Source organism: Oncorhynchus keta, chromosome 3 (genome assembly GCF_023373465.1).
Source record: "Oncorhynchus keta strain PuntledgeMale-10-30-2019 chromosome 3, Oket_V2, whole genome shotgun sequence".
Lineage (NCBI taxonomy): Eukaryota > Metazoa > Chordata > Actinopteri > Salmoniformes > Salmonidae > Oncorhynchus > Oncorhynchus keta.
In genome coordinates this window covers 16,793,483-16,810,803 of record NC_068423.1, presented here as the reverse complement: position 1 = coordinate 16,810,803, position 17,321 = coordinate 16,793,483, and the positions used below count along the sequence as shown (strand labels likewise).

General features: G+C 42.6%; 1 protein-coding gene across 1 annotated transcript in view; it reads right to left on the bottom strand.

Moving 5' to 3' along the window:
• The window catches only part of waplb (WAPL cohesin release factor b), a 56,274-nt gene that overhangs the window by 16,868 nt on the left and 22,085 nt on the right, over window positions 1-17,321 (bottom strand). Inside the window, exons 8-16 of the mRNA XM_035751686.2 lie at window positions 16,333-16,469; window positions 16,051-16,162; window positions 15,687-15,920; window positions 11,764-11,875; window positions 6,023-6,120; window positions 5,535-5,611; window positions 2,367-2,545; window positions 1,948-2,063; window positions 1,683-1,847 (exon numbers count right to left, since the gene is read on the bottom strand). Coding sequence (XP_035607579.1) covers window positions 1,683-1,847; window positions 1,948-2,063; window positions 2,367-2,545; window positions 5,535-5,611; window positions 6,023-6,120; window positions 11,764-11,875; window positions 15,687-15,920; window positions 16,051-16,162; window positions 16,333-16,469 — 1,230 coding nt within the window. The remainder of the gene's footprint in view (window positions 1-1,682; window positions 1,848-1,947; window positions 2,064-2,366; window positions 2,546-5,534; window positions 5,612-6,022; window positions 6,121-11,763; window positions 11,876-15,686; window positions 15,921-16,050; window positions 16,163-16,332; window positions 16,470-17,321) is intronic.

The following is a 17,321-nucleotide window of genomic DNA, read 5'->3' as shown; positions in this document are numbered from 1 at the left end:
TGCTTTTCTGGATTTCTTTTTTTCTCATTTTGTCTGTCATAGTTGAAGTGCACCTATGATGAAAATTACAGGCCTCATCTTTTTAAGTGGGAGAACTTGCACAATTGGTGGCTGACTAATACTAAATAAAAAATATTTTACCTTTATTTAACTTGACAAGTCAGTTAAGAACAAATTCTTATTTTCAATGACGGCCTAGGAACAGTGGGTTAACTGCCTGTTCAGGGGCAGAACGACAGATTTGTACCTTGTCAGCTCGGGGGTTTGAACTTGCAACCTTCCGGTTACTAGTCCAATGCTCTAACCACTAGGCTATCCTGCCGCAGCAGTGTAGTATCTGAGCGTGGGTAGAGTTCAGTGAGTGTGTATAGAGCCAGTGCAAGAAAGATAAAAAGGGGGTCAAAGCAAATAGTCTATGTAAGGGATAATCAACGAGGGGCTAGGATTTCTCTGGAAAATAATGAACGGTGTGGAAGGTGTGTTCCACGATGAGCTAGCGGAGAGATGCATTATTTTCCAGACAACGCAGAGCCCCAAGCTGATTATCCCTTTTATACCATGGCTATAATTTAACACATTTACTGCTGTTAATGTGTTTATTTTGTTCAACATCCACTGAAGTAGCTAGCAAGTTTACTAGATAGCGACAGTAGTTGCCTAGACAACCAAAACCAGCACTAGCTATTATGAAAATCTAATTCAACAATGTTTTCAATTTGACTTTTGTTTTTCAAAAGCTGCTCAAACAGAGCATAGCCATTGAATTCTACCATGCAAATAAACCATGTGTTATAGGGAAATAATGCACGCTCTAGAATGCACATCAAGCCAATCAATATTCAACAATGCCATGGTATAAATCCATTTATAAACTGGGTGGTTCGAGCCCTGAAGGCTGATTGGCTTACAGCCGTGGTATATCAGGGGTATAACAAAACAATATTTGCGTATGTAACCAGTGTATAATAGTAATAAGGCACTCTGGATCTTCCTGTGGCGGTCCTCAATGAGAGCCAGTTTCATCGTAGCACAGTTGGTTTTGGCGACTGCACTTAAAGACTCTTGAAATGTTCCGGATTGACTGACCATGTCTTAAAGTAATGATGAACCGTCGTTTCTCTTTGCTTATTTGAGCTATTCTTGCCCTAATATGGACTTGGTCTTTTACCAAATAGGGCCATCTTCAGTATTCCACCCCTACCTTGTCACAACAACTGATTGGCTCAAATGTATTAAGGAAATAAATTCCACAAATTAACTTTTAACAAGGCACAACTGTTAATTAAAAAGCATTCCAGTTGACTAACGCATGATGCTGGTTGAGAGAATTCCAAGAGTGTGCAAAGCTGTCATCAAGGCCAAGGGTGGCTACTTAAAAGAATCTCAAATATAAAATATATTTTGACTTGTTTAACACATTTTTGGTTACTACATAATTCCAAATGTGTTATTTCATAGTTGTCATGTCTTCACTATTAATCTACAATGTAAGAAAACAGTACAAATAAAGAAAAACCCTTGAATGAGTAGGTGTGTCAACTTGACTGGTACTGAATATATAACTCCAATAAAATATATTATTCTATATCTATGCCTATGAGATCGCATTATTGCTCATTGAAGTGTATGAGATCTCAATACGACCTATGAGCCCACAAACACCCTTCAGTTCTCTAACCCACCTGCACCAGGGCAGCGATGGCAGTGAGCGATCCTTCTGTCTTGAGCTCCTCTTTGTCAGCCACCAGGACAGAGTTGAAGGGAGCTCCTCCATCCATCGCCATCTCCACCAGGCAGTAGCGGTTCCTGGCACTGTACTCCACCAGGTTGATCAGCAGGCCCAGCCCCTGGAGAATCATCACACGTCAAACTAAAGACATACACACATACCTACACACACACACATACCCCCCCCACACTCATACCCACACTACACCCCCCCCTCACCAGTACTCGGATGTCGAACCTCCTCTCCTGAGGGAGGTACTGTGGGACCCGGAGCACACAGTTCAACGATGTCATCATCATGTCCTCCTGCTCGCCTGTCTTCGTGCTTCCCCATTCTACACACACGGGGTAGGACACAGTCACTATGGGGCCTCATCAACAGTTATGTGCAGAACACATTTTGGAAGCCGAATTTCTTTAGGGGTCAAATTAAAAGCATTAACACACTTCTGTGAATGAGAGGCGAGTGCTGCCCAGTGCCCAAGATGGTGTAGGTATGCTTATGTCCTCAACCATAATCATATACGACCACCACAGTGGCATTGGCACCGTCTGCTCATTCTGTGTCCAGATGATACTGTGTGAGCCACGGAGTGTGTGTGTCTCTATATTCAAGTGTGTGTGTGCGCACGCTTCACCATTGTCGTGGGTGAGGTTTAGCAGCACGCCGATGATGGCCCTCATGCAGTCCTCCACGGCTTTGCCCACATTGCTGTGGCTGGCGAAGGGCAGGGCGGTGCCCGCCAAACACAAGGCGCTGTTCACTCCCATCTCTCGGCTATAGCGCTGGATCATCTCCTCACAGTGCCACAGAGCCCTGTCAATAACCCCACACAGGGAAAATTGATTATTCATTAGTTTATGTACCAAGGACCAAGGAAGCACCACAGTATTGAACCAGAGGTAGTCAGCTATATAGCGCACTTCCATTTACGGCCCCTTACGTCCACTCAAGTTTGAAGATTCTCATATTTCAGCATTGAACTTTTAGCCTTCTGATGTTGTGCTGGGAGATAATAGCCTTAATATTTGATGGGAGGATTGTTTGGCTGACAGACTGGACTGAAAGGGTCTGGAAGACAGCTCTGGAGGGACTTGATACTGAATTAAACACTACCACAACGGCAGTGTGTGTCTGGCAAATAAGCTTCAAAGATTACTTCAGAGCAACAATTCTTCCTATTGGGTTTATGTATTATTCAGACAACGCGGGAAAAGCTAGTGCTTGTAAAACAATGAAAAACTGGTATGAAATTATTTGAATGCAGTAACACACGTTTACATTGTGTCTCTTTACATATATAGTGGGGTCCAAAATGATAGACTCCCTTGATTAAGATGAGACATAATGACTGTATAAAATACACAATTCAAATACTGAGCTATATTACATGCAAAAAAAGGGGGACATTTTGTATACTAATACAATTGCCTAGATAGAGAGGAGAGAATTTATAAAAACATTTTTTTTAATGGTATTGGGTCAAAATTAGACACCCCTACAGATTCTCATCAACTCGTCAAATGTTTTGTATTTGATGTCATATTCCTAGCACCCAATGACTGCATCAAGCTTGTGACTCCACAAACTTGTTGGATGCATTTGCAGTTAGTTTTGATTGTGTTTCAGATTATTTTGTGCCAAATAGAAGTGGTAAATTTGTCATTTTTGATTAACTTATTGTAAATAAGAATAGAATGTTTCTAAATCCTACATTCGTGGATGCTACCATGATTACAGATAATCCTGAACGATTGGTGAATAATGATGAGTGAGCAAGTTAAGAGGGTCAAAGGCCATTACCCGCCAGAAACGCTAACCTCTCACCATTACCAATAACGGGAGGGTTAGCATGTCTTGGTGGTATCACCTTTGACCCTCCTCATGCATAATTCTTCACAATATAGCTCAGTATATTGGGGGTATATATTTATTTTAAATACAGTCATTAATGCTCATCTTTATTAAGGGTGTCAATTTCGGACTCCACTTTAGACATACGCCTACACCATTAGGAAGACAGCATCCCCGACAATACATTTTAAAAAAAGAACGAAGGGTGAATTTAACCATAACGAAAGGTTAGCAACAGACGTGCATGACTGCAGCATGGCTAACCAGCAGCAAAACAGCATCATGCGAAATAAAAACAATAATGAGATTTGAAATAATGGGGGATCATCCGTTAAGGCAGAGAGGAGAGCAGAGGCAGAGTTCATATATTATTTGGGGGGCTGTTAATGAGGGCCTCTGCGCTGCTGTGTACTGCTGTGTGGCTCGACCCCTCCAATATCTCCCCCGGTAATCGAATTAGCGCGGCCGGCTGAATGCGGCTAATGATGCTGCTGTGTGCCATGTCAGAGCAGCTCTTTGTTGACCCAGTCGGAGAGGCCTCCTGAATGGGGGTGCAAGGATATTTCACCAGGGGTGATGCAGGGGTTAGCAACCTGAGCAGAGCGACCAAGGCCCTGGCTGCAGGCAACGAACCCTGCCTGGGACAGGGCTAATTCTGTTATAAAGACAGAGAACAGTGGCTGTGGTGGGACGAGGGATGGAGGGGTTGGGGCACTGGAACGATTGGGGGGTGGCTGAACCATACGAGGGGAGAGGCAGGGTATTGAAAGGGAGATGGTAGGTAAGGCAAACGTATACGGGGCGGAGTTAGCTTTACAGACTGGCATAGGAGCAGGACGAGGGGGGAATGCCGTGATTGACAATGTCAAAACAGAACCCAACACACAGCATAATGAAAACTGACATTTCCCAATACAGCAGCATACAGACACTTTTGCACATTAATTACTCTTGTAACACAATGTAGTGTCGGTGAGTCCGGTGCATTTCTGTACCCAAAGAAGACTGAATTGTGTGGGTGTTAGTGGCCCACTATATGGCATGCATCCAAAATGGCACCGTATTCTTATAAAGCGCAAAACTTTTGACCAGGGCCCCTATGAAGGGAACAGGATGACCCCCCTCAACCTCATGACCAGGGCCCATATGTAGGGAACAGGATGACCCCCTCAACCTCATGACCAGGGCCCCTATGAAGGGAACAGGATGACCCCCTCAACCTCATGACCAGGGCCCCTATGTAGGGAACAGGATGACCCCCTCAACCTCATGACCAGGGCCCATATGTAGGGAACAGGATGACCCCCTCAACCTCATGACCAGGGCCCCTATGTAGGGAACAGGATGACCCCCTCAACCTCATGACCAGGGCCCCTATGTAGGGAACAGGATGACCCCCTCAACCTCATGACCAGGGCCCCTATGTAGGGAACAGGATGACCCCCTCAACCTCATGACCAGGGCCCATATGTAGGGAACAGGATGACCCCTCAACCTCATTTATTTATTTTTTATTTTACCTTTATTTAACTAGGCAAGACAGTTAAGAACAAATTCTTATTTTCAATGACGGCCTAAGAACAGTGGGTTAACTGCCTTGTTCAGGGGCAGAACGACAGATTTGTACCTTGTCGGCTCGGGGATTTAAACTTGCAACCTTCCGGTTACTAGTCCAACGCTCTAACCACTAGGCTACCCTGCCGCCCCTCATGACCAGGGCCCCTATGTAGGGAACAGGGTGACCCCTCAACCTCATGACCAGGGCCCCTATGTAGGGAACAGGATGACCCCTCAACCTCATGACCAGGGCCCCTATGTAGAGAACAGGATGACCCCTCAACCTCAATGAGATGCTGTCTGGCGATACAGGTGATAAATGCAATACACAGTCTGGAGTTTAATGCACAACCCACAATGTGTGTGTGTGCGTGCATCCATACAGACCACTTACTTGGCTGAAGAGCAGATAAGCTGGGAGTCCTTATAAGCGATCAGGTAGCCCTGGTTCTCTGGGTTGTGAACAGTTACCTGCACAGAGCAACAACAGAGTTAGAGGAAATACAACACTTTATCTCAAATCAAGTGAACGCATTACTGCACACAGAGCCCCTTCTAGAAGACTCCCACTGGATTCACTGACTGAGTTGATCAATAAGTGCAGGCTTAGTGCCAGGTTTGCGCACACACACACACACACACTAATCTAGCCTCAGCAGACCTGCAATCTAAACCTTCACTCTGTACTCGGACTGAGATTGAAACCGAGCACAACTGTAGGCTTAGGAGGCATGAGCAGCTGTTACTAAGATCAATATTTTCCATGGATACTTTATAAATGACATTAAATAAGCTCTATGAAGCGCTGAGCGGGGCCCCGATTAGGAATCCAGCCTTCTGGTGGCCAGAAGTGTTGTCCAAGACATTAGTATGTGTACTCACGCTCTCCAACACCCGTAGACACCTCTCAGCTCCCCACAGTGACGCCATCAGCTTCTCCTCATCATCCTCGTGGCGCAGGTTCTCCACACATTCTTTTACTGCAGAAACAAGGAAAGTCGGTTCAACCACAACCACCTAAATCAGGTAAGAGTTCGACCAAAACAATGGAAACGCCACATCATGGCCACGTCCGCCCTTGGAGGATAGATCCAACATCTCATTGCCTGCCATCAAAAGTTGCCTACATTTAGGCTATTCTTTATTAGTGATTTTTAAAAAACAATATTATTTTGGACGATATCATAGCAATACTGTAACTCAATGTAAAAAACAAATTCCTAGGTAGCGTTGGCTAGTGCTAGTCGGTTGTGCCTGCACCAAAACACCGGTATTTATCATCCTATAGCTTGTTCTCAATCTTTTTAAATAGTGAGCCAACATGTTTTCAGCACTTTTATTTCCATGACTGACCAAAATGAAATATATCCTGCCCTCTCATCTCTGCAGCATACATAGTGAGCAATATGTTTGGAACATCAAATCGTAGTATCGAATCGCAACACATATAGAATCATGTGAATCTCAATACATATCGGCATCGAAGTATGGTAATAATATATTGTGAAGTCCCTGGCAACTCCCGGCTCCATTGTTTATATGTGTATTTCACATTACGTTGGGGTAAAAATCTGACTATAATGCTGGTATGGATGGCTCAGTCTCCATAGCAACAGCTCCGCTTGGGCTGCTCTGCTCAATGAAGAGACAGAAGAGAGCAGTTAACGACTTGTCACTCAAAACTCCGACAAAACTCAAGGAACATTTTCTGTGAAATAATCTCCCTCTATATTACACAAGGTTGAAGCACTTATTGCATCATGTTCTGATCTTAATGAGACATGAAGATATCACTTAACCAGAGCAACTTGAACATACCCTACCTGGCCCTAACCTGCTGTATAATGTCAGGGTCCGTTGGGTTCGGGGAGCAGAGCTCTAATGTCAACCCCAATACGTTCATATCATCACCACCAATCAACTGCATTACACCTAAGAACGACTTCCAGTGGTGTAAAGTACTTAAGTAAAAAATTACTACTTAAGTCGTTTTTTGGTGTACCTGTACTTTATATTTGACAACTTTTACTTCACCAAATTCCTAAAGAAAATAATATACCTTTTACTCCATGCATTTTCCCTGACACCCAAAAGTATGTTACATTTTGAATGCTTAGCAGGACAGGAAAATGGTTCAATCCACGCATTTATCAAGAGAACGTCCCTGGTCATCCCTTCTGCCTCTAATCTGGCAGACACACTAAACACACATGCTTTGGTTGTACGTTTTTGGAGTGCGCCCCTGGCTATCCAAAAAAAGAAAATCACTTAATGTAAGAAATGTTTAATTATTTACAATTTTATTTGATTACTTAAGAATATTTAAACCCAAATCATTTCACGCTAGTAATATTGAGTCATTTTCTAATAAAAGGTATCTTTACTTTAAGTACGACAATTGGGTACTTTTTCCACCACTGCCGATGTCTATATCATAGCTATGCCACCAGCTTATCCGAAGAGGAGTTAGCATTTAGCAAAAAATGATAAATCTGAAAATTACAACTTAGAAATATTATGGAGTGAAAACAGCCAAATTGGATTTTAACCAGACTGTGGGCGTCTAACAACACAAATACAGTGGCTTGCGAAAGTATTCACCCCTTTGCCATTTTTCCGATTTTGTTGCCTGGAATTAAAATAGATTTTTGGGGGTTTGTATCATTTGATTTACACAACATGCCTACTACTTTGAAGACGCCAAATATTTTTTTTATTGTGAAACAAACAAGAAATAAGACACCAACACAGAACTTGAGCGTGCATAACTACTCACCCCCGCAAAGGCAATACTGTAGAGCCACCTTTTGCAGCTGAAAATCTCTTGGGGTATGTCTCTAAGCTTGGCACATCTAGCCACTGGTACTTTTGCCCATTCTTCATAGCAAAACTGCTCCAGCCCCTTCAAGTTGGATGGGTTCCGCTGGTTACAGCAATATTTAAGTCATACCACAGATTCTCAATTGGATTGAGGTCTGGGCTTTGACTAGGCCATTCCAAGATATTTCAATGTTGACCCTTAAACCACTTGAGTGATGCTTGAGCAGTATGCTTAGGGCATTGGCCTGCTGGAAGGTGAACGTTCATCCCAGTCTCAATTCTCTAGAATACTGAATCAGGTTTACCTCAAGAAATTCCATGTATAAAGCGCCATCCATCATTGCTTAAATTCTGACTAGTTTCCCAGTCCCAGCCAATTAAAAACATCCCCACCGCATGATGCTGCCACCACCATGCTTCACTGTGGGGATGCTATTCTTGGGGTGATGAGGTGTTGGGTTTGCGCCAGACATAGCGTTTTCCATGATGGCCACAAAGCTCAATTTTAGTCTCATCTGACTAGAGTACCTTCTTCCATGTGTTTGGAGAGTCTCCCACATTCTTTTTGATGAACACCAAATGTGTTTGCTTATTTTCTTCCTTTACGCAATGGCTTTTTTTCTGGCCACTCTGTGGAGTGTACGGCTCAAAGTGGTCTTATGGACAGCTACTCCAATCTCCGCAGTGGAGCTTTGCAGCTCCTTCAGGGTTATCTTTGGTCTGTTGCCTCTCTGAATAATGCCCTCCTTGCCCGGTAAATTAGTTTGTGGGCAGCCCTCTCTTGGCAGGTTTGTTGTGGTGCCATATTCTTTCCATTTTTTAAATAACGTATTTAATGGTGCTCCGTGGGACGTTCAAAGATTCAGATATTTCTTTTTATAACCCAACCCTGATATGTACTTCTCCACAACTTTGTCCCTGACCTGTTTGGAGAGCTCCTTGGTCTTCATGGTGCCGCTTGCTTGGTGGTACCACTTGCTTAGTGGTGTTGCAGACACTGGGGCTTTTCAGAACAGGTGTATATATATACTGAGATCATGTGACAGATTGCACACAGGTGGACTTTATTTAAACTAATTATGTGACTTCTGAAGGTAATTGGTTGCACCAGATCTAATTTAGGGGCTTCATAGCAAAGGGGTGAATACATACGCATGCACCACTTTTCCGTTTTTAAATTTTAATTTTAAAACAAGTTACTTTTTCATTTCACTTCGCCAATTGACTATTTTGTGTATGTCCATTACATGAAATCCAAATAAAAATCTATTTAAATGACAGATTGTTAGTCAATAAAATAGGAAAAACGCCAAGGGGGATGAATACTTTTGCAATGCACTGTAGTGACAGATTTGATTAATATCCACCTCATTTGACCAGCTTTGTTTTGAATAGGCACCAATCACTGCGTCCGTGTTCTATCCTCCAACAGTCTGTGTTCCATTGATCTCTTATCCCCATCCATTCTGGTATCGCTGAGCCAAAATGTCAAACCAGCTACAACTCCTTTTAAGAACATTGTTTCATTGTGTTATGGAATAGGTTAGGTAGATGGCAGACTACAGCTTACTACCACTTCCACACTCCATTCCCCCTGGTGCCAGCAGCAACCATGTCCAGACGTTGATAAGCACTTTAGGTGCTGCCAATTAGGGTGATCGTGACTAAGTGTCCAAGCTGTGGGTTTGTTTGGTGGCCATTTCATTCGATGTTCAGTCATGCATTGCTCTGATTCTGGAAAATGAAGGAAATTCACATGAGCACCACAATGTCTCCTCCACCCATACTCTACCAAGGTTTCCCAGCACACAGCTTTGACCCACTACAGTAGCTATGTTAGTCTATTGTACTTCAAACAATGTGTAGGCAGGTTGTGTAAGATAAACGGTCTCAAACCATTGGTCTCTCAAGTCTCCACCGTTCTCTTCTCCGTAGAAGCAAGACGTGCGCACTCGTGTACACACACACCACACTTCCAGTCTATAGCCACTCAACAAAGCTCTTTTAAGAGCAATGTAATAAGTGAAAATAAGCACAGACCGTGTGTGCACTGGTGTGTGTTGGGGCTGGGAGCAGGGTGTCAAAACTATACACTTAAGTGAATGGTCAAAATGTCTCCTCCGAGAGGCAAACCCAGGACCTTCAGATCTCGGTGACATTAAATGTTACGCTACAAACCCTGTCATGAACGAGTTATCTTGAAACTATTTCAAAAGGACAGTCTGGTAATGACAGGAAGCTTTCTGTTCATTCACGCAGTACTGAATGAATGTTGATTTCTCTTGCTTGGTAAAAAATATATATATATTTTTTTAAAGTCTAAAAACAGTTGTGTTAAAAACAGTCACACAGCCAACCAGGTTACCATGCATGGCATCATCCTTTGAATACGCACCGGTCACGCAAGCAAGCAATGTTTGTGTTGTTTAACCTGGATGCACTCCCACCCCAAGGATACTTTTCACTTCGATGGCAACTTCAGGTTTTAGAGAACACATTGAAAAGTAACTTGACACTGATAGTCAGCGCAACACGTGGATTACAATGACATTAAGAAAATTGCATTGACAGAGGGAGTGTACTGAATCAATGCATAAGGTAAGGGATGTATAACATTAGCTAGCTACATGGCTAAGCAAGCCAAATTGACCAGTGTATGGAGTAACGTTAGCTAACGTAAGATGAACAACACCCTTTGCGTGTTTTATACATTAGCAGCGTGGCAGTTCCCAAAGTTTGGTGTTGACTATGAACTTTACATACTTTAGCTAGCTGGGTTTTGTGGAAGAATGTCAAAATACAGCACGCGTTAGAGCCTTGTTGGTTTCTAGCTAGCTAACGTTCCTGGCTCATGTTAGTTGGCTACCTTACTGGCAATATAGCGAATATCCTTGGCTGCTCTTATTTGTGTTTGTGCTTTGATTACATGCAAGTGTCAAGGCCAACAGTTGAAACAGATGACTTCAGCCATGTGAAAAACCTTCCATAGCGAAATAAAGCTAGCTTCCTTTGCTTGTAGCTTGCCTCTCATCCAACTGGTGTTAGCTAGCTAATAGCACTGTTGCTGCGTAACCCAACTGCTTTCGTCCGGTTTTCGAACTCAGTTTCGGCTGAAAAGACCTTAGCATTGTCAGAAATGCCTTAGCATTGTCAGAAATGCTAAACAAAGGTAGCACCTCAATTGGTTCTTAAAGACAGAAATGAGCACGTAAGGGATAAATTATACATTTAATAAAAACTATTACACCTACAAACTTAGTCAATCTAAAAAAATGAAATCCAATGGTAACTTTACGTACGCTACATTCTCGTTTTAATTCAAAGTCTAGAATTTGAGCTAAGCGAGCGCAGAAAATACTAAATTGCTCCAAGTCTGATGTGTGGTTGTTGGTAACAGCCAGATTGCTCATGACGAGAGGCTGTTGGAAGTGTGTGTTGCGTCACTCCAATTCAATTGATTTGCGAATATTCAACATTGGGTCATATTGGCTTAGATAGGGAGATTTGAATTTGACATGCCATATTGAACATTAGTATACTGCCACAGTGATTCCACCATTTGGGATCTCCTTGATTTCCACACAGGTAGTCATGAGTGAGCTTCAACAGGGCTGTCTGTATCCAGACAAACATAATGAAAAAGTAACACACATCAAATACTAATAATTTTTTGTCATACCAACAATGCATTTTGAATCTAATTGAATTGTCAGCTCCTAGGATCAGGGGAACATCCCTTCGGGGTGTTTAGCCTAGACACAGAACAAACAGTTTCAGGGTAATGTGGTGTAGGTCTAGCTCACCTTTATCCACTATGTGGTCCAGACCTCCCAGAAGCCTTAGCTCCTCTTTAAACCAGTCCCCGGCCCGCTTGGAGGTCAGTGATAACAAGGTCTCCATGGCTAAATGCCCCGTCTGCGTGCTCAAACACAGGGAGTAATGAAAACACATTTACATCACACATACAGGGTATAAAATGGACATTACTGACCGTGATTCAAAGAGGCCAACAATGACAGACAATAACAGGAGGAGAAACAGGAACAAAAATATGACTTCCTTCCTTCCAGTGAAGGAGGGTGCCAGGAGAAGCTAGTTTGCATGCAGGTGGCGTTTGAATCCAACCAAAACAATACTGCCGTCTCTAATTACATTGTCGATAAAAATAAGCTTTCTAACACTATTAAATATTTTAAAGCAAACTGTTGAGCTCAAACGATAAGAGAATCTAATGATTAATTCAACATGGAAGCTAACAGTCAGAAATATAAAGAGTGCTTAAACGAATGAAAATAAGTTTGAGGCATTGAGGTGAATGGTCAGTCTGCTCTCTGAAGAATAGGGGCTGCATCCCAAATGGGACCCTACTTTTGACCGGAGCCCGATGGGCCCTTATCAAAAGTAGTGCACTACATAGGGATTAGGTTGCCATGTGGGACACCGACTACAACATCAGCAGAGAGGATATTTATAGAGGATGGGAGGGGAAAAAGACAGACATCAAAAGGCCCTGTCATTACGTCAGACGTCCAAATTAATCAGATCAAACTGTTTAAACTCTGCAGTTTGCCAGACCCAGTTCAAATACATGATTTCCATTGGCTCTACCGTGCAAAACCATAGTGTCAGAGTCGACTGTTCATCCATTTCCATAAGGGGATAGGTCACCATTTTTAAAAAAAGTATACATACAGTATCAGTCAAAAGTTTGGACACCTACTCATTCAAGAGTTGTTTTTTTAACCATTTTCTATATTGTAGAATAATATTGAAGCCATCAAAACTATGAAATAACACATATGGAATAATGTAGTAGCCAAAAAAGTGTTAAATCAAAATATATTTTAGATTGTTCAAAGTAGCCACACTTTGCCTTGATGACAGCTTTGCACTCTCTTGGCATTCTCTCAACCATCTTCACCTGGAATGCTTTTCCAACAGTCTTGGAGTTCCCACATATGCTGAGCACTTGTTGGCGGCTTTTCCTTCACTCTGCGATCCAACTCATCTAAATTGGGTTGAGTTTGGGTGGTTGTGGAGGCTAGGTCATCTGATGCAGCACTCCATCACTCTCAATCTTGGTCAAATATCCCTTACACAGCCTGGAGGTGTGCTTTGGGTCATTTTCCTGTTGAAAAACAAATTACAACCAATCTGGTTTGCGCTTAGTGGGACTGGTGTGTTGCTGCAGAATGCTGTGGTAGGCGTGCTGGTTATGTGTGTCTGGAATTCTACATAAGTCACAGACAGTGTCACCAGCAAAGCACCCCCACACCATCACACCACCTCCATGCTTCACGGTGAGAACCACATGAGGAGATCATCCATTCACCTACTCTGTATCTCAAAGACAAGGCGGTTGGAACCCAAAAACTCAAATTTGGACTCATCAGAACAAAGGACAGATTTCCACCGGTCCAATGTCCATTGTTTGTGTTTCTTGGTCTAAGCAAGTCTCTTCTTCTTATTGGTGTCCTTTAGTAATGGTTTCTTAGCAGCAGTTCAACCATGAAGGCCTGATTCATGCAGTCTCCTCTGAACAATTCGGCCTGATTGAGTCTCCTCTGAACAGTTGATGTTGAGATGTGTCTGTTACTTTAACTCAGTGAAACACTTATTTGGGCTGCAAATTCTGAGGCTGGTAACTCCAATTAACTTATCCTCTGCAGCACAGGTAACTCTGGGTCTTCATTTCCTGTAGCAGTCCTCATAAGAGCCTGTTTCATCACAGCGATTGATGGTTTCTGCGACTGCACTTGAAGAAACTGGAAATGTTCCGGATTGACTGAACTTCATGTCTTAACGTAATGATGGATTGACATTTCTCTTTGCTTATTTGAGCTGTTTTTGGCATAATATGGACTTTGTCCTTTACCAAATACACTACCGTTCAAAAGTTTGGAGTCACTTAGAAATGTCCTTGTTTTTGAAAAAAGCACATTTTGGTCCATTAAAATAGCATCAAATTGATCAGAAATACAGCGTAGATATTGTTAATGTTGTAGATAATGACTATTGTAGATGGAAACGGTTGATTTGTAACCAAATATCTACATAGGCGTACAGAGGCCCATTATCAGCAACCATCAGTCCTGTGTTCAAATAACACATTGTGTTAGCTAATCGAAGTTTAGCATTTTATAATTGATCATTATAAAACCCTTTTACAAATATGTTACCACAGCTGAAAACAGTTGTTTTGATAAAAGAAGCAATAAAACGGGCCTTCTTTAGACTAGTTGAATATCTGGAGCATCAGCATTTGTGGGTTCGATTACAGGTTCAAAATGGCCAGAAACAAATACCTTTCTTCTGAAACTCAGTCTATTCTTGTTCAGAGAAATTAAGGCTATTCCATGCGAGAAATTGCCAAGAAACTGAAGATCTTGTACAACGCTGTGTACTACTCCCTTCACAAAACAGAGCAAACTGGCTCTAACCAGAATAGAAAGAGGTGCACAACTGAGCAAGAGGACAAGTACATTAGAGTGTCTAGTTTGAGAAACAGACACCTCACAAGTCCTCAACTGACAGCTTCATTAAACAGTACCAGCAAAACACCGGTCTCAAAGTCAACTCTGAAGAAGTGACTCCGGGATGCTGGCCTTCAAGGTAAAGTACCTCTGTCCAGTGTCTGTTCTTTTGCCCATCTTTAATCTTTTATTGACCAGTCTGAGATATGGCATTTTCTTTGCAACTCTGCCTAGAAGGCCAGCATCCCGGAGTCGGCTCTTCACGCCTATGTGAATAATCCATTAAAAATCCTTTGTTTCCAGCTACAATAGTAATTTAAAATATTAACAATGTCTACATTGTATTTCTGATCAATTTGATGTCATTTTAATGGACGAAAAAATAGAAAAATCTGCTTTCCTTTCAAAAACAGAGTCCAACCCTACCTTGTCACAAAACAACTGATTTCCTGAAACGCATTAAGGAAAGAAATTCCACAAATTAACAAGGTATACCTCTTAATTGAAAAGCATTCCAGGTGACTAAGCTGGTTGAGAGAATGCAAAGAGTGTGCAAAGCTGTCATCAAGGCAAAGGGTGGCTACTACAAATATATTTTGATTTGTTTAACACTTTTTTGGTTACAACATGATTTAATATATGTTTCTTCATAGTTTTGATGTCTTCGCTATTATTCTACAATGTAGAAAGTAGTAAAAATAAAAACCCTTGAATGAGTAGGTGTCCAAACATTTGACGGGTACTATCTATATAAAACTGTTATTATAAGTCATGTTTTTTTGTTAACGGTTACAGATACCTCTTGACTGAGGGCCCCCCAACAACGCAAAAGAGACAGGGCGGCAGGTAGCCTAGTGGTTAGAGCGTTGGGCCAGTAACCGAAAGGGGTTGCTAGATCAAATCCCCGAGCTGACAAGTTAAAAATCTGTCGTTCTACCCCTGAACAAGGCAGTTAACCCACTGTTCCTAGGCGGTCATTGTAAATAAGAATTTGTTCTTAACTGACTTGCTTAGTTAAATAAAGGTTAAATAAAAAAACAGGAGGACAGAGGGTTGCAGCTAGCCTCCATCCTCTAAGCAAAAACCAGGGTCGTATTCATTAGGGAACCAAATGGAAAAAGAACAGACAAACCGAGAAGGACCACCTGAACTTGTCTAGTAGGAAACAAAAAAAGTGTGTTTTTCATTACATAACATTTGTAGTTGCCTATGAATATGACCCAAGGAGGACCATCTCTACGGAAGACCCGTACCCTGATGTTCTCCAGGTCCAGGTGCTTGTTGTGCACCGTGTCGCATAGCTTGCGGATCTTCTCCTTGACCTTTGACATCTCCTTGGTGGTGAGCTGGTCGTCCTTGGCCACCGAGTGGTCCCCATCCAGCTCCAGCAGGCGGATCATCAGGTCTAGACTGGCCCGGTCCAGGTCCATGTTGAGTCTGTCTCGGCTCAGTATGTACATCAAACTAGCTGTGCACAGGGACAGGTTCTAGAGGGGGGAGGACAGAGAAAGGATATGTGAACCTGATATCCTGACTTTTTAAAGTGGTGTCCACTGATCTGACAGAAACCAAGTCAAGTCAGCCACCATCTCTGAAGAGGCAGGGGGCTTTACTTACCGGGTGCTGTGGGGCGTCGTTGAGTGTCTTGAAGACCTGGGCCACCTTCCCCCTGGCCCTCAGATGCATCCTGAAGCTGGGCATGGCACACCTGGTGGCCAGGCTAATGACACTGCAGGAGAGGACAGATAAATGCTGTTTTATTGAATTGAACAGAGAGGGAAGGGTCACTGCCACTGCAAGATCATCAAGCTCTTTACTGCCATGAATCATTACCTTAACCATAATGAAGATGCCAAAGAATGTGACCCTGTATCAGCAGTTAGTGGAAACTAGTCTTACCTAAGGCAGCGTGTGTTGAGGGGCTGGCCACTCTTCAGGCCGGTGGCCAGGTACTCGAAGTCGTCGGTGAACTCCTGGTTCTCTCCAAACTCCACCACGTCGTTGAAGTGCTTGACATGCTGGACTACCGTGTATAGCTGGGACAAAGAGTTGTTGGGTTCATCAAATCACATAACGTAGGTACTAGATCGAGCTTAGAGCCCAGTCCTGCTATTCCCAGCATCAGAGCTATGCACCCACCAACCGCCTGCCTTGTTGGTCAGGAGCCAAGACCACAAACACAAGACACAAAATGAAACTGCAGATGGAATTTAAAGATGTGAGATGCCCATTACACTGCTCCTGCCTATGGAACTGCCCACACTGCAGTTCCTGGACGAGCTCACACTGCTTAGCATGCAAGACACCGCTGTAATAAGATAAATAACTACAGATGGTTACATTAACCACTGTTTAGCGATTCAGGGATCCTGCAGTATTGTCTTATAGGAGGTATGGAGTAATCGATACACAGCCTCAGAATTCACTGATTCGTTTCAAGAGGCTATTTCTAAATAAGATGAATTACACCTGACCAAACAAGATATGTCTGATCATTATCCTTTCAGTTGAATTGGTGCTTTTGTTTAACTACATTTTCAACATTGTAAACCAGGTCCCATATTCATTAGGTGATCAAGGATCAGGTCGTCCTGTCCAAAAAAAACTTATTCATTATGATCTGGAAGGCAAAACTGATCATAGATCAGCATGTTTAATCCAAGATGATTGCTACATACAGCCCCAGGACAATCGCTTGTGTTCTTATAGGCTGTACTTCATAGATACTGAGTTCCAGACACAACCTGTGTTCGAATACCCATACTGACATACTTAATGAGTATACACACACACACACACTAACTACGTATGAATTAGTTAATTTTAGTATACTGTAAACAAACGATATCCTTTCAGTTGAGTGTACTAGCGCTACACCTGTCTCCCAG